This window comes from Felis catus, chromosome D2 (genome assembly GCF_018350175.1).
Source record: "Felis catus isolate Fca126 chromosome D2, F.catus_Fca126_mat1.0, whole genome shotgun sequence".
Lineage (NCBI taxonomy): Eukaryota > Metazoa > Chordata > Mammalia > Carnivora > Felidae > Felis > Felis catus.
Genome location: NC_058378.1, coordinates 72,132,528 through 72,158,032, shown reverse-complemented (window position 1 = coordinate 72,158,032; position 25,505 = coordinate 72,132,528). Strand labels below are relative to the sequence as shown.

Sequence of the window (25,505 nt, the reverse complement as noted above, 5' to 3'; positions counted from 1 at the left end):
AATCAGGGAATGAAATAATTTGAGGCTATCTGCTGTGACCTTACTTAGAGGACTCAGCACATAAGGTGACACAACTCAAAGCTTAGAGCCTCTGCCAGTGTCTCGTCATTCACCTCAGCAGGAAGAAGAGGATTGGGTTTGCAATCCAATTCTCACCTCCCAGCACCAGGAGGAGCCTGCTACTTGTGCATTGCCCCATCCCTGCGGAATTCACATTCCCGTGTATGACAGAATCTTCTTATACCAGGTAAATGTATCTACAACGGACAGCTTTCTCTGGCCATGGAATTGTGTTCAGCTGATACATACACATAGCAAAAAGATACAGCAAATTGTGGTATAAAAACATCATTAATGCTTATTCATAGAAAAGTGAACCAAAATCCTAATAGATGTTTACATTTGCCTAAGTTTGCCCTTTTTGAAACATCAACTCCTTGACATTTACCACGTTTTTCAGTATAATCTTTTTCATGTTTACTTATTTTTGAGAGAAAGAGACAGAGCACGAGAGGGGTAGAGGCAGAAAGAGAGGGAGACACAGAATCCGAAGCAGGCTCCAGGCTCTGAGCTGTCAGCACAGAGCCTGATGTGGAGTTCAAACTCAAACTGTTAGATCATGACCTGAGCTGAAGTCGGACGTTTCACCGACTGAGCCCCACCCAGGTGCCTCTATACAGTATAATCTTTACCTGAAATTTTTATTGACATATTTATAGATTCACTTGCTGTTGTAAGAAATAATACAGGGAAAGGCCTTCTACATTTTGCTCAGTTTGCCCTCAAAGTAAAAAAATTTTTTTTAAATAATAAAATAAAATTCATACCTCCCTCTCTCCCACCCATGCTTCATCTCCCACCACAGTCCTACTGCTAGGCATCCATTGGCTTGTTCTCCATTCCTAAAGTATTGTCATTTAAAAATATTAACTAAATAGTATCATACAATATGTAACTTACTGTGACTGGCTTTTTATCACTCAGCAAAATTTCTGATTCACCCAGAGTGTTACATGAATCAATAGTTTGGTCCTTTTTATTGCTGAGAAGTATTTATTACATGGGATATATGTACCATGGGTTGCTTGACTATTCTGCTGACAGATGACTGCATTTTTGGGCTATTACAAATAAACGTGCTGTGAACATTTGTGTACAGGTGTGTAAACGTTAAGTTTTCATTTCTTGGGGATAAACGTCCAAGAGTACAATGGCTATAGTATTAAAATTCCATATTTAGTTTTATGAGAAACTAACGCATTATCTTCCCGAGAAACTCTCCATCTTATATTGCCATAAGCAAGGTAAGAGTGATCAACTTTCTCCATACCCTTGAATGCATTTGGTAAATCACGTTTTTTCTTTTTTTTAATTTTAGCTGTTCTCATTAATTAGTGTAGTATAAACCTACTGATATTTAATCGTGCTTTTAATTTTCATTTCCCTGATAGTTAATGATTTTGAACCTCTCTTAATATGTCCATTTGGCAAGTTTATCTCATTGCTTCATGTTTTTGCCAATTTTCAAATCAGCATGTTTGGTTCCTTTAAGGCTGAATACTGAGACTTCCTCATATATTCCACATAGAAGTCTCTTCTTGGAAATGTGATTTATAAATATATTTTCCCAGTGTATAGTTTCTATTTTAATCTTGATATGGGCCATTGCAGGGCAAGTTTATAATATTAATGAACTCCAATTTATCATGCTTTCCTTGAATAAATCAGGCTTTTGGTGTCAAGTCTAAGAATCCTTTGCTCAGCCCTACATCCTGAAGACTGTTCTCTTATTTTTTTCTAGAATTTGTGTAGCTCTGAGTTTACATTTTGGTATATGCTTCATTTAGAGTTGACTTTTGTACAAGGTGTAAGGTTTGGGTTCTGCTGCATTGTTTGCCTATATATATGTTCAGTTGTTCCACTACCATTTGCTGAAAAGACTACCCTTTTCCATTGAAATACTTTTGCCTCGTTGTAAAAAATCCGTCAAATATATTTTTGTGGATCTATTTCTGGGTCCATCAATCCTATACTCTCTCGATTGCTGTACTATGTAATAAGACAATATAAGAAAGATAATTTCTATGATTATTATACTTATGTAGTAAGACAATATGAGAAAGAGTAATTCTTCCCTCTTTATTTTTCTTTGTCAAATTTTATTAGCTATTCTATGGCCTGTACCCTTCCATATAAATTTTAGAATAAGCTTGCTATATCTACAAAATATCTCCCAAGGATTTTGATGTAATTTCATTGCACCTATAATCAATTTGGAAAGAATTAGTGTAGTTGTTATGATGAATCTTCCAATCCATAAATATCTCTCTGTTTATTCAGGTCTTCCTTGATATCTTTCAACATTTTATAATTTTCAGCATGCAGATCCTGTGCATGTTTTATTAAATGTATACTCAATTTCTTTTTCTCTCCTTCTCTTCGAAGCAACTATAAATAGTACTGTTTTTAATTTGAATTTCCAGATATTCATTGACAACATATAAAGATATACTATTAGAGTGTTTTCTTTATCAAGTTGAGGAAATTCCCCTCTATACCAAACTTGCTGGGAGAGTTCTTTGTATCTTTTTTTCAGATTCTTTTAATTAAGAGCAACATGTTACAAAACAGGCCAGCAGGTTCATCAGAGAGAACACAGGAAAAAGAGATAATAAAAGCCTACCTGAGTTTGAGAAAAAATAACAACTAGCCCCCAAACTACCAAACTACTCAGGCCTAAATGTAATTGGATCAGAACTGTGGAGCAATTAATGCCCTGGGGTACCGCTGAACACAACAGAGTAATCAGGGGAAAATTAGGGCTGATTAGCAGATGGTTGTGATACCAAGTGTAGCACAGAGCTTAACAGAGAGATCAGGGAGGGAGACAATCAAAGAGAACAATGTTAAACCTCATGGGGACTGTGCCAATGCCAAAGGCTATGCCCTTTGGGGAATATCGCCACAGGCTTCCCATTGCAGAATAGACTTCACTAAGATAGTCTAGCAAAGTCAAATAAATAAACACACAACAAAGGAAAATCAGTAATGAAAGCTGACACAATAAATATCCTAAAATGTACAGCATTCAACAAAAACAACAAAGTACAAAACATGTAAAGAAACAGAAAAGTGTAACCCATACACAGAATAAAAAACAGGAAATAAAAGCTGCTTATGAGAGGGCTCAGATATTGGTTTTAACAAAAATATCAGAGACGTTATTATAAATATAAGCAAATAGCTAAAGAAGGCCATAGTGAAAGAGGTTAAAAAAAAAAAAAAGATGTGACGACAATTTTTCATGAAATAAAGACTACCAATAGATAGAAGTTATATAAAAAGAATATAATGGCAATTCTAAAGTTAAAAATAAAATAAATGAAAATTTCACCAACGAAGTTCAACAGTAGATTTGAACAAAAAAATAATAAAAAATAAAAAACGAACTCCCAACATGTAGTTCAATAGATATTATGCAATGTTAAGTACAGAAAGAAAATAATGAAGGAAAATGGAAGGAACTTCAGAAAAATGTAGAATATTATTAAGTATACCAACACAAGTATGATGGGTTACCAGAAAGACAGGAGAGAGAAAGCAGCAGAAAAAAATATTTGAAGAATAATGGCTGAAAACTTCCCAAATTTGATGAAATATGTTAATATATATATATATATATACATACACACCCAAGAAGTGTATATATATATACACACACACACACACCCAAGAAGTTCAATTAAACTCCAAGGGGGATAAACACAAAGAGAATCTCAATAGGAAACATTACAGTAAACATTCTGAAAGACAGAGACAAAAGTCTTGAAAGCAGCAAGAGAAATATGTGTTGGAATAAGGGAGCTTAATAAGATTAACATACGACTTCATATCCAAAACAATGGAGGCCATAAGACAGTGGGATGCCAAGTTTAGAATACTTAAAGGAAAAAATAGTCAACCAAGAATCTTGTATCTAGTCAACTTTTTTTTTTTTTAATGAAGGCAAAATAGACATTCTTAGATACATGAAAACGTAGAGAGGGTGTTGCTAGCAGACCCACTTTACAAGAAATACTAAAGTAATTTCTTCAGGTTAAAAGAAATTGACTCCAGCCAGCAATTCAAATGAAAAAACAAAAAGCACCAGTAAAGGGAATTATGTATGTAAGTATATATAAAATACAGTATAGCTAAATATTTCTCCTGTCTTCTCTTAAGTGATTTAAAAAGCAATTGTATAAGACTATGTATATAATTATAATGTTATGCCTATAACTTATGGAAATGTAATTTATTTGACAATACAAGAAAATGGGTGAAAATCTGTATTGGAGTAAGAAAACGATATCAGATGGTAACTCGAATCCTCAAGAATAAAGAAAACCAGAAATAAGAAGGTTAACATAAGAAACTCTATAAGCATACACTTGTTCTCCTTTCATGGCTCAGCTTTTTTAAGAGACAAAATTATATAAAGTAATAACTATAACAACATACTGGGTCTGTAACATACACGAATGATATAATATGCATAATAATTATAGCAGAAAAGGAGGGAATATGGAATAGAGCCATATAACAATAGAATTTCTATACCTCACTGGAATTAAGTTAATTCAAATCTGAGGTAGGTCTGGCAAGTTAAGATATGTATGGTAAGCCCTAAAACAACAACTCAAAAATAAAAAATTTACTGACAAAACAATTAAGGGAATCAAAATGCTACAAAAGAAAATAGTGACTTAATGCAAAAGAAAACAGTAAAGGAGAAACAGAGGAAAAAAAATGGTGAGACATACAAAACAACAGTAAGTGAAATGGTAGACATAAATTCAACACATCACAACCTTAAATATCCATTCAAAAGGCAGAGATTTCAGGCACCTGGGTGGCTCATTCAGTTAAGCGCCCAACTTCAGCTCAGGTCATGATCTCCTGGTTCATGAGTTCGAGCCTGTGCTGACAGCTCAGAACCTGGAGCCTGCTTCGGGTTCTGTGTCTCCCTCTCTCTCTGCCCCTTCCCCACTCATGCTCTGTCTCTGTCTCTCAAAAATAAATCAGTGTTAAAAACATTTTAAAGAAAAAAAAAGGCAGAGATTGCAAGGCTTTCTCTGGTGGCTCAGTGGGTTCAGCATCTGACCCTTGGTTTTGGCTCAGGTCACAATCTCACACCTTCATGGGTTCAAGTCCCATATCAGGCTCTGCACTGGCACCATGGAGCCTACTTGGGTTTCTCTCTCTCCCCCTCTCTGTCTTCTCCTCCCCAACTTGCAATGCCTGTGTCTCCCTGAAAATAAATAAATAAACTTAAAAAAAAAAGGCAGAGATTGTGAGACTGGATTTGAAAAACAAAAATATACAAAACAAACTGTGACTCTGACTAAATGCTGCCTACATGAGATACACTGTAGATCAAACAAATATAAAAGGTTGAAAGTAAAAACAAAAACAGGTAAAGACGTATCATGCAAAAAACAATTTCACAGGAGCTGAATGGATATACTAAATAATCGACAAAGAGCAAAGAAATAATATCTTGTTACATGGCTTACTAACAAGAGAAACTTCTGTGTGGGAAAAATATTCCAAGAATTATTTTATATACCAAGTAATGCATTCTAAATCACTACAATACATCTCTTTTGACACTGGTCACCATTATAATCAAATACTATTAGATGAAATGCAGGAGAACAGGTGTTCCCTAAATTTCAATTTGATAGAGACTTTCATATTGGTATTCCTAAAATAGAACAAAGGAAAAAGTGAGCCAGAGACTTCATAATCCTCAACATTCTAGCTTAAAGGGAAGGATAGCAGAAGAACACTTCATTAGACGTTTAATAAAAATACACTACACAGTATGTAAGGTGACTTGGATTAGTTTTCAGCAACTAAAACTACGGCTCCCTTTGGCCGTGACTGGAATATATTTTCCCACCATGTATACTGGGTGCGGCCTCTCTGACTTGCTTTGGCCAATGTAGTATATGGATCGATATTTAAAAGTTTTTGCCCTGTTTATCTGGTCTTATGTGATCCACTCTTAGGAGACCACTTCCTCAGGACCCACTACCTCTTCATCTGGGCACCAGAATGAACATGCACAGAGTAGACACAAACCCAAGCCACAGTCTTAAACTTGAATCAGAGCCATCCAGTGGAGCTAAACCTAAATCAGATGTACTACAGTCTAATTGCAGACTCAGAAGGATAAAAATAAATGCATATTACAAGCTGAGAAAGAAAGAGAAGTATAAATCAAGTTGATAAAAACTGAGAAGAAACTGAGGGTTGTTGGGGGGTGGGAGGGAGGGGAAAGTGGGTGATGGGCATTGAGGAGGGCACCTGTTGGGATGAGCACTGGGTGTTGTATGGAAACCAATTTGACAATAAATTTCATATTTAAAAAAATCAAGTTGAAAAGGAAAACAAAAGAAAGCACAGATTAAAGCTTAGAGGAGAGAAAAAGCATAATACTTTCAAAGAATTGAAGGAATTATAGTATTACTAGATTGTGGAACTCAGAGGCAAGTCTGGTAAGATGTGGCTAAACACATGGACAGGACTAACTTTTGCAGCTGCTTAGAAGCCATTTTAAGCAGCTTGAACGTGATCATAGGGTTATGAGATGCCTTTGAAGGTTTTAGAAGTAGGTATAAACTGATTCAATTTGCATATTAGAAATATAATACTGGTTACAGCATGATATATACAATCAATGTAATATAATGATTGAAGGAAAACAATATTTAGGACAAGAGAAATAGGCACTGCCTTTAAGGGAGTCACTGGACATTTCAAAGAAAAAATTGGAATACTTTCAATGCAATTAGTTCAATGTGTGTGTTGTATGTCTGTACACTAAAGAACAGATTGAGGCCAACAATCCAAACCCAAGTCTGTGGTTCAAGCAAAAGGGGGTGGGTGTCTGAGACAAGCAGCAATGGATAATAAGATGTACGAGATATACTGGAACATACATGCAATGCCTGAACTGGTAACACTGATATATAAACAATCTGTACATAAGTGACCATTGAGACTATATGGTAAATGAAACCAAAACAGAAGATTTGTTGTCTAAGAGCAGAATATCTCAAATGTCACCCTAAGGAACACAGGGATCTAAGGGATGATAGAAGGAAATTCTTAAAAAATAAATAAAATTGGGTGAGAAAGGAGGAAGGAAAATTAGGAGAATGTAGTGCCATGGAAAGAAAGAAGAGACAGTGTTCTAAAAACAAGATCAAATAATGCTGCTGACAGGTCAATTAAGACTGGAGCAAGAAGGGATACCTGGGTGGCTCAGTCGGTTAAGCATTCAACTTTGGCTCAGACCATGATCTCATGGTCCATGAGTTCGAGCCCTGTGTTGGACCCTGTGCTGACAGCTCAGAGCCTGGAGCCTGCTTTGGATTCTGTGTCTCCCTCTCTCTCTACCCCTCCCCCACTTGCACTCTGTCTCTCTCTCACACACAAATAAATAAACATTAAAAAAAAAAAAAGACTGAAGCAAGAAGCTGAAAATTTAGGTCTATAAGTTTTCTATGTCCTATGCCTCAGTAGTTTCAAAGGAGCAATATGAGTAGAAATCAGATCACAGTACAGTTAGAAATAAATTTTAAATTACAAATTGACAATGTGGATTGCAATAATACATTTCTTCCTAATATGTAGTATAGTGCCTCAACATACTAGGCATACAATTAATATTTATTGACTTAAATAAAAGTAAAGAAAGAAAAACAGACATTTTATTATTTCTTTCCCTTTTTTCAAGTTTTTATTTAAATTCCAGTTAGTTAACATACAGTGTCATATTACTTTCAGGTATATAATTTAGTGAATCAATACTTATATACAACACCCTGTGCTCATCACAAGAGCCCTTCTTAATCCCCATCACCTTTTTAACTCATCCTCCCACCGACCTCCCCTCCGGTCACCATCAGATTGTTCTCTATAGTTAAGACTTTGTTTCTTGGTTTTCTTCTCTTTTGAAAAACATTTCAATTCAGAAATACTCCTAGGAAAATATTTCCTCTCTTTGGTAGGCATTTTGAAATGCTTTGGATTATTTAAACAGATCTACCAAATTATGTGCAAAATAACAAAAAACTGAAGTTGAAACATCCTCTTTGGGAATAGGTCAATAGTGATCTTGAGGATGATAGTCTTATTAATTATTTTGGCTGGCAATTCAGAATATACAAAATTCCTTTTTTAAATGTCAGATTTAAAAAAATAAATAAAAATTATAATAAATACAACTTAGATTTAATTTTCAGAAAAATTCTTCACAGTCCAAGGCTTCAGCCAGATGATCATCAGAATTTTCTAAAATGCACATTTCATAATTAACTCTGCAAATACTTTATCATTTTGTTCCAAGAAAATTTTTCTGCCACATTTCGTCTGTACTAACAACCACACTTGTATACCCAACACCACCACCTTGATCACTGAACACCATCACGTTGCTATCATACAACCTGTTTTCCAACCATTAAAAATCAATGTGCTCCCTGATGAAAATTATTTAATCATAACTTTGAAAACCCATTCTTCTTATCTAGAATTCCCTCTCATGTAATATCCCTTTTCTGAACTCCTAGTTATCCTTCAAAACCTTGCTTCAACATAACTCTTACTAAGAACTTTTCCTGCTTTAATATCATCTCTGTAAAAATCACAGAGAAGGAAATATAATCTAGAACTCTCCAACTCATAAATATTTTTCACATCCATATCAGTGACAAATGGCTGATACAACAAATGGCTCAGAGAACATTTTATGACCTAAACAAAACCAAAATATGCCCCTGGACTCTATATAAAGATACTAAGAGAGTCTTTTCCCTTTCATCTCTGGGATAGCTAAATTTGGATGCTATAAATGCAACTAAAATAGAATACAACACAGTCAACATACATTGTGAAACTCAGTCAATTCAATAATTATTTATATAACACAGTATAAAGGATGCCAAGGGATATAGTTTTATATATAGTATCGTCATCTACAAATAGTGAAAGCTTTACTTCTTCTTTGCCGATTTAGATGCCTTTTACTTCTTTCTATTGTCTGGTTGCTGTGGCTTGGACTTTCAATACTATGTTGGGTAACAGTGATGAAAGTAAACATCCTTGTCTTGTTCCTGACCTTAGGGGGAAAGCTCTCAGTTTTTTCCCATTAAGGATAAGGGTAGCTATGGGCTTTTCGTGTATGGCCGTTATTATATTGAGGAACATTCCCTCCAAACCTACTTTGTTGAGAGTATTTATCATGAATGGATGTTAAGAGATGCAGTTTTGGGAAATACAGTCAGAGGTGAAATTGGGTTCCTGGAAGTTCCCAAAGGCATTTCCTCTGGATGCCCTGGTTTTCTAAGCCTACAATGTCCCTTGTTTTACTTTAAAGGTAATTTAAAGCTGTATTTCGATATCTACAACTGAAAGAATGCTTATTAATATATTCTGTGAACTACATAAGGGTAGAGACTACATTGTATTCTATTCTATTCACTAGCAAAATGTCTTATATATGATTGAAACTTAGAAATGGCTTGAAAGTGTAGCCAAAATTTTATACAAATGTTCAACAGCTGCCATTTCTGTAAGTACTACTTTATAAGTTTTTCACTTATAAAGTTAAATAAATTTTTATGTTTTTCAATGACTCAAAACACAGAAGCTACTTTAATAAGCAACAACCATTACTATGTCTTTTTATTTTGTTCATTATAGAGTCCATAACATATAGAGTTCTATTATCATACAAGTAAGTTTCATCCTTTAATAACAAGATTAGACTCAAGTTGGATCAACCTAAATGAAGTATTTTTCTACTTTCCTGCATATCATTAAAAACTTCTCCTTATTCAAGTATTACCTTTTAAATTGATCTGTTCAATCTATTCAAATATATGTGCAAACATTACTACTGAAAGTGCTTAAAAGAACTGTGATGGAAAAAACTGCCACATAAAATTATGAAAATACTATTGATATTAATTCATGCAAAATCTATGTGAAATGTTTGACTTACATGAAAAGATATTTTGTTATGCAAACAACAAATAATTAAATATTAAACTCTTCATACATCTTTTATGTTTTAGCATGTAAGAATGCAAAGAATTAAATTATAGACAGAAAGGCTAAAGTAACCTGAAGTGCTTTCTTTTAACTATATTCACAATGTTCTCTCCCTATACAGTAACCCTATTGATACAAGTATTAAAATAAATTAAGTAAAAGTGATCATAAAAGTTAAGTGTTACTTTATCTCAAAAATAATGTTTGCTTGTTAGAAATATCACTGATACAATTCTGTGAAAAGAAAACAGTGATATTTATTTTTAGAAATTTCTTGGTATCTCATGGTTATATGGATATTTTTCAATAGAAATTAGTTTTTTTGCACTTTTTTTATTTCAGCCACCTTTCAAAATAACTGCTTCCATTGAGTGTAGTTTGTAAATATTTATGAACAATTTTATCTACGGATTGTAAATTTTCTCATAATTTGCAGCTTGGAATCCACAGTAGTATGTACTTTTGAAATTTAAAATACATAGACATATGTCTACAACCTGACTATCATTTACCTACAGTTACTTGGAAGCTTAAATCTAAGGTACTAAATAAAACACATTACAAACAAAAACATAAAACCACATATACAGTAACTATATATAGTCATAGTAATATATATAGTTATATATGTTATATATATAGTGACTATATAGAATTATAATAACATATATAGTTACTATATATGTGGTTCACTCATTTGGTGAACAAACCTATGGACAGCATATTTATTCATATTTACATAATTTATTCATAATTTATTCATAATTACATGTAGAATATCTACCTCCTTCCAAAATGGAGGGAATAAATTTATCCTTCTGCAAAAACAACAAGTAAAATAGATAAAACATATGAAACACCTGTTTTCAGAAATGGGATATCAAGCAGTATAGGACAGTAATTCCTGAGTGGAGAAAAAAATGAGGTGAGCATTTAAATGTCACAGATTATTGTGATTTTGAGGCTGCATCAAAAGGACAGCGAACACATATGTATCCCAGAAATTTTCTGGAGTTGAGGAGATAAAACTGACAATCTGCAGAGGCCAAGGTAGCTACAGTTTATAGGAAAGTATACTAGGGAAGACAGAACTTCCTAGAGTGCTATGGAGATTTTCTGAGGATCCCCTTGAGTCGTCAGGTGAAGATTACTTACTGACAAAGAAACTATCCAACATTGGGGAAAAATCCATCTGAAAGGAACAGAGGAAATAATTTTCAAAACTCACACAGAGTTGGGAATATTTCATGGTCCTGAGAGTCAGAGTGGAAAACTTATAATTCATACATCATAAAATATAGTACCCAAAAGAACAGAGCCTCAGTGATGAAAAATTAACACCAGGTTAAGTGCTGCTTTGTTCCTACCTAACAAAACAAAAGTAAGCCTTGTAAAGATCATTTTTTACAAGAAAATTAGCTCCATCCCAAAACAAAGCTAAAATTTATTTAACAAAATAGAAACATATCTACCACCCAAAAAGGTAAAATTCAGAATGTTTCGTATCTAATCAAAATATGACCCATAAGGAGCAGAAAAATAAAACAACAGAAAAGAAACTCAGAAGAGATACAAATTATAGAATTTGTAGATAATTTATAGAAGAGTTATAATAACCATATTCCATATATTAAATAAGGCAGAAAAAGAACAGAGTATGTTAAATAGAGGCATGGAAGATATTTTCTAAAAAACCTTATCAGAATTCTCAAGCTAAAAAATATAATATCTGAGATGAAATATACACTGAATGTGATTAATATGAAATTAGACACTATAAAAAAGATTAATAAATTTCAATTACAGGAAAAGAAAATATCCCAAATGAAACACAAGGAGAAAAAAAAAGAATGAATAAAATACAGAAACAGAGCATTAGGAAGCCAATGAACAATTTCAAGCAGTCTGATATACATACAATTGCAATTCCCAAAGGAGAAGAAAGGCGTAGGGGAAAAAACAATTGAGAAATATGGTTTTCCAAATCTGGTGATGAGTATAATTTTATTTGTATATAAAGTTCAGTAAAACCCATCCACAAGTAACAAGAAGAAACCAACTTCTGTACACCATTATCAAATTGGCCAAAAAGAGTGAAAAAGAGAAAAAAACGCAGAGAGAGAGGAAAAAAACCATCACATACAAAGAATAAGGTTAAGAGCAGATTTCTCATTAAGAACAATGCAAGCCAAAAGACACTGGAGGAACATTTTGAAAGGAAAGAAAGAAAAAAGCTACAATTTAGAATTCTTCAACTCCCCCCAAAAGTGAAATAAAGACATTTTCAGAGTACACAATGATATAATTCATTGCCAGCAGATCTACACTGAGTGTGTAAGTCCTTGAGTCCCTTAGACACTAGGAAAATGAGACTAGAGAGAAATCAGATTCTACAAAAAGGAAAGAGGAAAGATGAATTTTTTTATTGTTTTTTTAATTTTTTTTAATGTTTATTTTTGAGAGAGAGGGCACACACGCACAAAAGGGGGAGGGGCAGAAAGAGAGGAGGACAGAGGATCCAAAATGGGCTCTGTGACCACAGTGAGCCCAAAGCAGGGCTTGAGCTCAAGAACTGAGAGATTGTGACCTGAGCCGAAGTTGGATGCTCACACGACTGAGCCACCCAGGCACCCCTTAAGTTTAATACATTTAAAAAATTGAGTGATGTAACACTACCTGTAAGTAAACAATGAAAAATTTAAGAAGTACGGTAAAACCTTGGATTGTAAGTAACTTGTTTTGCAAGTGCTCCGCAAGACAGACAAACATTTCTAATAAATTTCAACTTGATAAATGAGTGATGTCTTACAATATGAATAGTACGTGATGCTGAACATCATATGATCATAACTATGCCAATGGTTATGAAATCTGCTTTGATACATGAGTGCTTTGGATTACAAGCATGTTTCTGAAATGAATTATGCTCACAAACCAAGGTTTTACAGTATATGAATAACACAATATGGAACTGTAGCTATAAGCCAACAGACAGAATAAAATGAAATCATAAAAAAATGCTCAATTTAAAAAGGCAGAAAAAGAACAAGGAATAAAGACCAAAAGAAAAATAATAAACAAATAATAAGATTTAAATCAAAAGATATAAATATAAGTATGTCACATGTACATGGTTTAAGATTGGATAAACTCCATGCTGTCTAAAAGACACCCACTTTAAATATAAAAGCAAAAATAGATTAAAATAAAAGGATGAAAAATGATACAGCATGCTATAGCTTACTAGAGAGGGAGTCGAGAGGGAGTCAAGAGGGAGGAGTAGTAGGACGATGCTATGCTTGCTTCATCCCTTGAACACAGCTAGATAAATATCAAATCATTCTGAACACCCAAGAAATCGATCTTAGGACTAAGAAAAAAAAATGGAAGTATGAGATGTGAAGATGTGATCTGGGGCCCACAAGAATCATGTGTGCTATGGAAGAGAAGGAGCCCTGATCACAGAGAGAGGAGAGAGGGCGAGAGACAGCAGAGTACAGGGGACTGCACAAGAAAAATACTTTCCCAAAACCACCGACCAGGAAAACAAGAGGAGCTAATTATCATGAATTTTTAAAACCAGTGAAACTCAAAGACTGAAGTTTTAGAAGCCCATGCCATGGCCGGTGTGGAGCCTGGCAGGCACAGCAGCGCTCCTGTGGAGGAGGGCAGAGGCCCTGGTGGGGACAGAGCAGTCTGAGGATCCCCTGGGTCACACCTGGAGAGATGGTTTCCCTTCCTGGAGTGCATTTGGGAGAGGTAACACTAACTCTCAGAAGACAAAAGAGCCATTGGGCAATACTGCACTGCCCCATTCCTTAGCATAGGAGAAGAGACACCTGCTGAGGGCTGTTAGCCTGGACACCAGCCTGGTCTGACCCTTCCCCCGAGGAACAGTGTGGGTCACCAACACACCAGATCCCTAGAATTTGGAGTTTGGAAACTCAGCCAGTGTGGCTGTGGTAAACACAGGTGCACTGCACTGCTGGGCAGGCAGACAGCCGAACACAGGGTGAAAGCGGGAATCTAAGGGAGGCATGGGACACACGAGGGGAGATTGTTCATTGTTCTGAGGACTTCCTGGACAGTGGCAGATGCAAACTCCCCTTTCCAATGACGAGCACACAGGCTGGCGACATTTTTCTCCCTTGCCCATTACTACAAACTGACTTTAGTGAGCAGAACAGTGCCCACAGCAGAGGCCTAAGCTGCTTAGCCCAAGTCCCACCCTGCTGTGCTCTGCAGGTACGTCTATACTAGGACAAACGTGCCTGAGAGCCAGAAGAGAAGTGGGTCCCTGCCCCAGAAGACCCGCAAAAACCTCCAGCGTGGACCAAGTCTACTGACCATACAGTGCTGAAAAGCTTCAGCTCTAGTGGAAATACAATCAGGCCTATTTTAAAAAGCAGACTAATAGACACCTAGTTAAAATTCAACACACTGGTCAAGGTCCAAACATTCCCCACTCCAGACAAAGAGAAACTCTGCAGAGGACTGGCCTAACCGAAAGAGCAGCCAAAACACAACAGCAGAGCACACACAGCATACACCAAAAACTTCCTGAAGCACCAGACCTGGAAAGCATATGACCTAATAAAGTCATTACTCTCAGAAACAAAAAACATATGAGGCTTTCCTGACACAAAGAAGACAGAGACCTAGACAAAACGCCAAGATGGAGGAATTCATCCTAAAAGGAAGAACAAGAAAAGGTCACAGCCAGGAATCTAATTGAAATAGATGTAAGTAATATCCCTGATCAAGAATTTATTTTTTTATTATTTTTTTGAAATGTTTATTTTTGAGAGAGAAAGAGCACCAGTGGAGGAGGGGCAGAGGGAGGTAGAGAGAGAATCTGAGGCAGGCTTTGCACTGTCAGCGCAAAGCCTGACTTGGGGTTCGAATGAACAAATCATGAGATCATGACCTAAGCTGAAGTCAAACACTCAACCAACTGAGCAATCCAGGTGCCCCCTGATCAGGAATTTAAAACAACAATCATAAGGATTCTAGTTGGACTTAAGAAAAGCATAGAAGACATCAGGCAGTCCCTTACACAGAGATAAAAGACCTAACAGCTAGTCTTGCTGAAAATAAAAAATGTTGTAACCAAGAGGCAAAACCAATTGGTTCTAATGAACACAAGGGCAGAAGAATTTATAAATATCATAGAAGGTAAAATTATAGAAAATAATGAGCTGAAAAGAAGAGGGAAAGAAAAATATTGGATCACAAAAGTAGACATAGGGAACTCAACAAATATAAAGCATAATAACATTCATATCATAAGAGTCTCAGAGAAAAAGAGAAGGGGAAAGGGGGCAGAAGGTTTATTTGAGCAGTACAAAAAGACTGAGATCATACCATGCATATTTTCAGACTCCAACACTCTGAAATTTGAAGTCAACCAGAAAAAAGCCTGCTTGATATTCTCTCTCCCTCTCTGCCCCCACCCCACTGGCTTGTCTCTCTCTTTTTCTTTCTCTCTCAAAATAATAAACTTAAAAAAAAGGAAATTAGACAGTTTTCACCTTAAGAAACAAGAAAAGAGGAACAATTTACTCAAAGTAAGCAAAAGAAAGGGAATAAAGAGTAGAAATTAATGAAATTAAAAAAATAGAAAAAATAAATGAAACCATCTGTTTCTTAAGAAAAAAAATCAATGAAAGTGACAACTCTCTAGCCATACTGACAAAGGGGAAAAAAATAGAGAGAAGAGAAACAAATTATGAATATCGGAAATGAGAGTGATGACATCACTAAATAACATGTGAATATTATTAATCTTTTGCCAATAAATTCTACAAATTAAATCAAATGGGAGAAATACAACTGGGAGACACGAATCGATAGAGCTCACTCCAAAAGAAATAACCAGAAAAGCTCTAAATCTATTACAGAAATTGGATTTTTAGTTAAAACCTTCCCACAAAGAAAGGTGTATTAGTCCAAATACATTGTGTTGAATTCTACCACAAATTTAAGAAAAAATAATAATAACAATTACACACAGATATTTCAGTAAATTACAGAGGAAGTAATATTTCCCATTCATTTTATAAGACCAGCAGTACAATGATACAAAGTCAAACAACATTACAAGAATAGAAAGCTATAGACTAATAGCCCTCATAAATATAGGTATAAAAATTCTTAACAAAATTTTAAAAAAGCAAATACAATGATGCATGACAAAATAAATAACCAAGCGGAGCTTACCACTATATAACAAGATTGATTAAACATTCAAAAGTGGATTGGATTCAAAAGTGGATTTCAATTCTATTAGCAAATATATACTAAATAAAATAATCTTACTATTTTATATTTACTAATTAAAGTTTATTATAGTCCCAAAAAACACACATACTCATATGCTTTAATATGACATATTCCTCAGAACTAATGCAATGACTTTAATCATAGAGTAGGAATTCAGCTCTACTCATTTTGACCATCACAACTGGACTCTAAATTTTATTACTTAGGGAGAGTGGAATATTTCAACTTTATTACACATTCAGGTTTGGCTCCTAGAATATATTACTAGTATGTTCTCAAATGAAAATCCAATTTAAAAAGTTAATATTTAGTCATTAAATATTCATTAAAATTCTATGGTAACTATGTAATTTGCTTAAAAATGAAATAATTAGATAACCAAGACATGAAAAACATAAAAAAAATTAAAAATGTAACAATTGTATCAATTTTAATTACTACTTAATAAGGTTAATAGATGAGCCCTTTGGTTGCCTTTGAACATAATTTCAATTGGCCAAGGGAAATCTGATGCATATTTCTGTATAAATCTTAGAAAATAAAATGATATATCTAACATCATCAATGTCAAAATTTTTAAAAACTATATGGAAATATTTCCAGCATTTTTGGACTATAACAGTGTGGAAATAAATCACCATACAATGAAGAAATAAGTTTATCAAATAATTCCCATTACTGAGTAGTAATTTATAATATTTCTTAAATAATATAATATTTCTTAATTTCTTTAATTTAGATGTTAAATTAGCCTTAAAAGTAAAGACAATTTTCTCATAAATATATGACTTTTAAAAATACTGTGTTCCCACAAATCACATAGAAAATAATATTAAAAAATAATAATAATCCAGGTAAGAAATGGGCAGAAGACATGAGTAGATATTTTTCCAAAGAAGACATACAGATGGCCAACACACACATGAAAAGTTGTTCAACATCACTCATCATCAGGGATATATAAGTTAAAACCGTGATGAGATAACCTCCTCACACCTGTCAGAATGGCTAAAATTAACAACACAGGAAACAACAAATGTTGGTTAGGATGCAGAGAAAGGGGGAACCCATTAACACTGTTGGTGGGAATGCAAACTAATGCAGCCAATCTGGAGAACAATATGGAGGCTCCTCAAATAGTTAAAAAATAGAACTACCCTATGATACATCAATTCACTATTGGTATTTATCAAAAGGATACAAAAATACCGATTCAAAGGGACACATGTACTCTGATGTTTATAGCAGCATTTTCAATAATAGCCAAAGTATGGAAAGAGCCCAAATGTCCATCAACTGATGAATGGATAAATAAGATGTAGTATATATGTATGTATGTACACACACACACACACACACACACACACACACACACACACAGGAATATTACTCAGCCATCAAAATGAAAGAAATCTTGCTATTTGCAACAACATGGATGGAGCTAGAGTGTATTATGCTAAGCAAAGTAAGTCAGTCAGAGAAAAGATAAATACCATATTATTTCACTCATATGGAATATAATAGATGAAAAGATGTACATGGGTGGGGGAGAAGAAAAGAGAGAGGCAGACCATAAAACAGACTCTTAATTATACAGAACTGAGGGTTGATGGAGGGAGGTGGGTGGGCTACATGAGTGATGGGTATTAAGGAGGGCACTCGTGACGAATCACTAGATTCTACTCCTGAAGCCAGTATTATACTGTATATTAACTAACTAGAATTTGAATAAAAACTTGAAACCTAAAACTAAAACCCGTACAAACATTTTCAGTCACAGATCATAAACTGTCATTAATATAAAAGGGGAAAGAATAATCTATAATTTTTTGAGAGAAGAATATGTGTGGATGTGTGCATGTATGTGAACAGGGGAGGGACAGAAGGAGAGGGAGAGAGAGAATCTTAAGCAGGTTCCACGCCCAGCACAGAGCCTGACATGGGGCTCGATCTCACCACCATGAAATCATGACCTGAGCTGAAATCAGGAGTTGGACACTTAACCGAGTTACCCAGGTACACCATGTAAATTTTAAAAGATTTTAAAACATAATAACCTAGCACAGAGCTTGATATGTATGAGATATTCCAAAAAATAATCTGAATTCCATCTAATCAAATAACCAGTCATAAAAGAATGAGTATATGAACAAATTCCAACATTACGACATACAGGCTTTTCTTTCATAAAAGCATAAATTAAGAGCACAAACCCTGAATATTTCAAGATAGAAAGAACTTCCTAAATGTTTTCCTAGCAATAAATCTAAAGCCTTTTGCAGCCTATCACTGAACACAATAAAAACTGAAATATACAAAGTGAAAGATAAAAAGATAGAAAGAAATATGTACATATATAGCATTAAGAAACCAATAGTGAGAGGCAGTGGATCTTAAAGAACTGTTAAGTTGCTTACCTTAAATTTTTAATGAAAGTTTAATGTTCAGTATATAATAAAGCAAAAATGAGATTCTAAACACAGCAAATAATTTTAAGTAGAGTTGTAGGAAGAGAGTATCTAACCCTCAGGTGAAATACACAATTAATCAAAAAACCCAATCTAATTATTTCAAGTTTTGATGCATTTTTTAAAATATTTATTCATTTATGAGAGAGAGAGAAAAGAGCGTGAGGGGGGAGGGGTAGAGACAGAGGGAGACACAGAGTCTGAAGCAGGCTCCAGGCTCTGAGTTGTCAGCACAGAGCGCCACACAGGGCTTGAACCCATGAATCCGTTAGATCATGACTCGAGCTGAAGTTGGACGCTTAACTGACTGAGCCACCGAGGCGACCCTTGATACATTTGCAAAATATGATTTCACTGAAAAATTTGTACACCAATTGATTCAATATCATAAGTATGAATTATTTTTATAAACATTCAATGTACCCTTTTTTTATCAAGGTTACATACATTTTTCATGTTTTTCGAGAAATAAAAATCTTATCCATATCATTACTTTGAACAAAAGTAGCACTGTTTTTGTGAAAAAAATATTCAATGGTCATTATGTTAAATACTATTAACACTTACCTGTATTTTAATAGGCCAGGAAAAGTTGCTGACATACACATAGAATGTAATGTTAGGATTGCTTCTGAAGTTAAATTTTTCATAGGAAAAACTATCTCTGTATTCCTTTATATTAGTCTTGGACACTATAGGAGTCTCCTCCCCAGATATTGTTCCAGCTAAAATGTAAATAATAAAAACCAACTGTAAATTTTCATATTAGGAAAAAAGGATATTTTAACTTAAAAATAGATATTTACCTAATTTTTATAACTATACTTATAAAAACAATTATCAAAATAAACTTCTTTAGTATTTAGAGTGACAAAGGAGAAATAAGATTAATCATAAATGTAGTGGAAACAGTATAAAATTATTTTTTTTAATGATACCACTGATTAAGTAAGTGCTATGGACTAGGCACTGGTGAAGAAACTTTATATTCTTCTCTAATAACAATTTTACCCCCAAGGTATTCCATCTCTTTTTTCAAATTTAAACCTGAGCCTCAGAAAGATTAGAACACTTGCCTTAATTTTATAGCTACTGAATGGTAAATTTCTCTTTGGAACTCAGGTATCCATTAGCTCCAGACACTGAATTCTTTCTATTCACTACTCCACAGAGCCTCTCAAAACAAATCAGGACATATTTCACATGTCTCAATCCAATTAAAACATAGAAAAGAAATCAATTTATTTATCTTAACCACAAATTGAACCATCACTACTTTGAATAAATTGAAACGAGGCTATAATTTAAAACATGAGATAAATGTTCAATTAGTTAAACACATATTGCATACTCAATAAATATTTACTGAAATTAACCAAATGGAACAAAGCATTTCCAACAATCTTACCAAGCCCTCTACTTTAACAAACAGTAAAAATATTTAGAATTAGTATACTGGGCAACTGAATTAATTTCTAACTCATCACCTATTCCAAAAGCACCTGGGTTGCTGTTTTAAAAAGCAGGTTTCATGAACCCATCTCCCAATCTGATAAATCAAAATTTCTGAGATTTGGTTTTGGGAATCTGAAAGTTACAAGTAATTTCTTGCATGCTAAAATCATCATTCTAATCTAATTGTAGAGGTTTTGTATATTTTTGTTGACAGATTTTAGAACACTTCTGGAGTCAGTTTATTATGCCAAAGTAATTTTCAAATTAGTAGTACAAGTTTTCATGAATTCTTAATTAATGAAGCTCACAGTCCCAAGATTTTACTATAAGGTGGACACCATTGTAGCAAAATGTGTATATATTTGCCCAAACTTCTCATTTTTTTAACACATGTAATATAGGTTCTAGAATTGCAAAGACTATCTCACTCTTGAATTCTATGTCTCCATGATTCTACATATTAAAAGAGCATAATGACCTAAGAATACATATATTTTCTTTTCTTTCTTTCTGTTTTTAGTAGGCTCCGTGCACAGTGTGGAGCCATAGTATGGGGCTAGAACTCACCACCCTGAGATCAAGAGCCCAAGAGCTGAATGCCCAACAGTCTGGACACCCAGGCACCCCAGAATCCACATGTTTTCCTTAAAGAGGATTCCAACACATTGTGCAACAGTATAGCTTTGATACAGAAAATAAAAATCAATAGAATTTCTTACTATGTAAATACAAAAAAAAGTGAGCATACTTTTTCATAATCCAACAGACAGTTTGTATTTCATCTTGTTCTATTTTTTATTATTTTTTTTAAATTTTTTTTCCAACGTTTATTTATTTTTGGGACAGAGAGAGACAGAGCATGAATGGGGAAGGGGCAGAGAGAGAGGGAGACACAGAATCAGAAACAGGCTCCAGGCTCTGAGCCATCAGCCCAGAGCCTGACTCGGGGCTCGAACTCACGGACCGCGAGATCGTGACCTGGCTGAAGTCGGACGCTTAACCGACTGCGCCACCCAGGCGCCCCAGGTTCTATTTTTTAAAAGTCAAAATTTTCAAGTTCTAAAACTTAGTACAGAAGACATATTAAGGAGAGGGGTTTTTTTTTTAACCCTTTCTCAGCACCAAAGCTGACAAAGGTGTTGGTATATTTCTAAGTTTGAAAGGAATAAAAACCTATTAATTTATCAACATGCACAGAACTTGTCTTATATCAATATTAAGGTTAATAATTAAATTTATAGCTTTATGATAGTGAGTCAAATAATTGAAATCACAGTCCCAATCATTAAAGAAGTACTCTATCTTAATTAAAATCATAGCAATTCATAGCAATGTCTTTTTAAAAAATTAAGTGGTGTATAATATTTGTTACCCATCTGATTTAATTGAATAAGGACAAAGTTAAAATAATGAAACTTTATTAATAATGCTACTTATTACTTGTACCTGAACCAGCACAATTATTATGACATATATATTTTAGTTTCAATTTTTTGAATTAACAAAAAAAAGATCATGTTAGAACATCTTCCATATACAAACAAATGTAAAAGATGTGACAACAAAATTCTCTTACCTGTTGAACCAACTGACCATGTAATGTTGAGATTAAAGTTGTTTGATGCATTAATCGAAATATCCAAATTTTTGTTTGACTACCAAGAAAGAAAATATTAGGGTTACAAAAATCAAACTACACTAAATAATGTTTTATGTTTTAATTATGCCCATGCTACAGTTCACAGACTGGATACATTTTGTCAGTATTCAACCAAGTGTAGATGTCAATTACACCATTTTAATGAAAAAATATAGGTGATAAATTCAAAGGTAGTTTAAAGTTTCCATTTATCTTCTCTACTATAATCTAGCCTTCTGTCTGTAAGCCAGGGGAGCTGTGATTCATTGTTTGTATTTTGATTCTCTGGCTTACCTGTAGTTAATATGTAAACGGTACAGGATTTAATTAGTCCAAAGTAATTTTACACCAATGTAAGATTGTTGTTTTATTGAAAAACTTTTTCTTAGTTTTTTACACATTAGTTTTTTTACACTTTTTTTGTTTATTTTCTTTTTGAAAGAGAGAGAGACAGAGTGTGAGTGGGGTAGGAGCAGAGAGAGAGGGAGACACAAAATCTGAAACAGGCTCCAGGCTCTGAGCTGTCAGCACAGAGCCTGTCATGGGGCTAGAACTCATGAGCCATGAGATCATGACCTGGGCCAAGGTTGGACACTCAACCAACTAAGCCACCCAGGCGTCCCTTATACACACCTTTTGTAGTGAAAAAAACAAAAAACAAAAAAACATAAATTACATAAACTAGAACTCTCAGGTAAAAATGGATTAAATTAAATCTGTTTTCAAAATGTAGGAAATGCATCAATAATTAACGCATCTATTTATTATTATCTTTTATTTAGGATAAGTAGGAAGCCCTGACCACATATTAATTTCACTAACTGTTCCAAGTTGAGTATATCTTTAACTATGAATTATATTTATAAAATTACGTATAATGATATTACAAGCATTCTTAGAGGCAACTCTCATGCTTAGTTTAGCATCCTACAGTTTCAAAGAAAATGTGTCCGAGCTATTGGCTTCAACTAGACAAGACAGTAGATATAAAACAGAAAGCTGTGACATTTGGAACCAGTTGATATTTTCAGGAAACTGAAAAAGGAGAGGATGGTCAAGAGAGAAGCAAACTAAAATTATGCCTAATCTGGACCTACACTTGTGATACTATGGATAATATTGTGGAAAAATGGTATTCACATTCCAGATGTTCCAAGTGTAATAAAATTTCTCATGTCTTCAAAGAAGTACGTAAGTTTGTAATCACTATTAAACATTCAAGAGGCCAATGGTAAAAAATGAAATTCTGATGCACACTACAACATGGCTGAACCTTGGAAACATTAGGCTAAGTGAAATAAGCCAGACACAAAAGGACAGATATTGTATGGTTGTACATGTGAGGTACTTAGAATATACAAATTCAGAGACAGAAAGTAGAATAAAGGGGCTGCGGCGAAGGGAAGAAATGAGGAATTATTGCTTAATGGAGACAGAAATTCTGTTTGGAATGATAAAAAAAAATTGGTGATAGATAGTGGTGATGGGTTGCACAACACTGTAATTGTACTTAATGCCACCGAATGGTATACCTAAAAATGATTAAAATTATAAATTTCATTTTATGTATATTTTACAATGAAAGAGAAGTCAATGGTGATTACGGTGCATTTATAAAGTCTTTCTTATTACAGTGAACAATGGGGTTTCTGACATTTCTAATGTCTTGGTTAAAAAAAACACAATATAAGTAAAAAGAGGGTTATACTTAAAACATTATACTTTAAAATTCTTATTTAAAAGTCAAAACGTTAAATGTATTCCAAAGAATATAGACACTTCTTAAAATCTAAAGAATAAGGCATAACATTAAATGAACTGTTCTACTTTTTGAGAAGAGACCCTACTTTACTGTAAAAGAAAAATTTAAGAAATTATATTATTTGTTTGGCAAGTCCAATAAAATACTTTAGAGAAGCTAGCAAATGGCAAGATATATTTTGAGGTTTCATCTATTAAAAAAACGATTAAAATATATGATATGGACTTAAAAGATAGATTAAGATATAATTAAAAAACAGCAAAAGAAAGTGACATTAGTAAGATGGTGAAATAGGAAGTCACAGCCCTTATCCTCCATAAAAACACTGATTTAACAATGTTGTATGGGCCAAAATAACTTTATGAAAGAATGAAAATCTAGTTAAAAAGTTCCAGTACCAAAGATTAATATAAAATGAAGAAGAGCCACATTATAATCAGTAAGAAGAACAATTTCACTTTACCCATTTCAGCCTCTGCCCCAAGGCAGCACTCAGCATTACAGAGAACACCTTGCCTTTGACTTCTCCCACAGGGAAGAGAGAGAATGTAGCATATATCCAACATCCCTGGACTTTCATTGCACTGCCTAAAGGATCTGTTTCTGATTTACCTCACCCAGAGCACTAAGAGAACAAGCATAGTTTGGACATCTGACAGTAGCTAAAAATAAAGAAAGTAAGTGGGTGGCTTACTGCTGCTGGCATGGCTCCGCAAGATTAGGAGAAGGTGCACAACCTTGAGACTTCTCCTCCAGGAAGGAAGAGAATGGAATGTGCATCCAACACCATGAATTTTCTGTGTACCGCCCAAGGGGAAAAAGGCAGGCAGCTCACTACAGCCAGAATTCCTCTGTGAAACTGAGAGAAGGCGTGTAACCCTAAGACTACTCCCCTTCGAAGAAAAGGAAAAGTTGTGGAACATGATTAATCACAGAAAAGGTTTCTGATGCTCCCATTATCTTCTAGCTGGGCTAACTGATGGTCTTTCCCTTTGAAGCCAGTCAATAAAGACTGGAAAAAGTAGTTGCTTCTTCAAAAGCACAGACATCAGTGCAAAACTACAAGGGAAATTAAGTATGAGAGAAATACGACATAACCAAAGGAACAAAATAAATCTCCAGTAACTGACCCTAAAGAAATGGAGATTTAGAATTGTCTGCCAAATGATTCAAAATAATTGTATTAAAGAAGTAATAACGAAGGAATAAGAGACCAAAGAAAGATAATTAAATGAAACCAAGGAAACAATATATGAACAAAATGTCAATGCAACAGACAGGGACAGAACTATAAAAAGGAACCACAGAAATTCTGGAGCAGAAGAATACAATAAATTAACTGAAAAATTCAATATATAGTTTTAATGACAAACTTGACCAAGTAGAAGAAAGAATCTATGAACTCAAATCATCTGAAGTTAACTAGCCAAAGGAGCAAAAAGAAAAGAGAAAGAAAAAGAGTGAAGAAAGCCTAATGGACTTATGGAATACAATCAAGGAAAAAAAATTATATATATATATATAGATATATAGATATATATATATATATATAAAACATATATAATATAACTAATATGTATATATTAGTTAGTTATAATTAATATATATATAATATATATAAATATAATATATTATATATATAATATATATAAATATAATATATATATTATATATATATAATATAATATATAACTAATATATATATATTAGTTATAACTATATATATATATTAGTTATATATATATAGTTATATATATATAGTTATAACTATATATATAATATATATATAATATAT

At 33.8% G+C, this 25,505-nt stretch overlaps 1 protein-coding gene across 3 annotated transcripts in view; it reads right to left on the bottom strand.

Annotated features, from left to right (window-relative positions):
- ATRNL1 (attractin like 1) overlaps window positions 1-25,505 on the bottom strand; it is a 774,854-nt gene that overhangs the window by 448,100 nt on the left and 301,249 nt on the right. For all 3 annotated transcript variants that reach the window (XM_023240973.2, XM_023240974.2, XM_045040724.1), the window contains exons 23-24: window positions 21,886-21,964; window positions 19,422-19,579 (exon numbers count right to left, since the gene is read on the bottom strand). In XM_023240973.2, coding sequence (XP_023096741.2) covers window positions 19,422-19,579; window positions 21,886-21,964 — 237 coding nt within the window. The remainder of the gene's footprint in view (window positions 1-19,421; window positions 19,580-21,885; window positions 21,965-25,505) is intronic.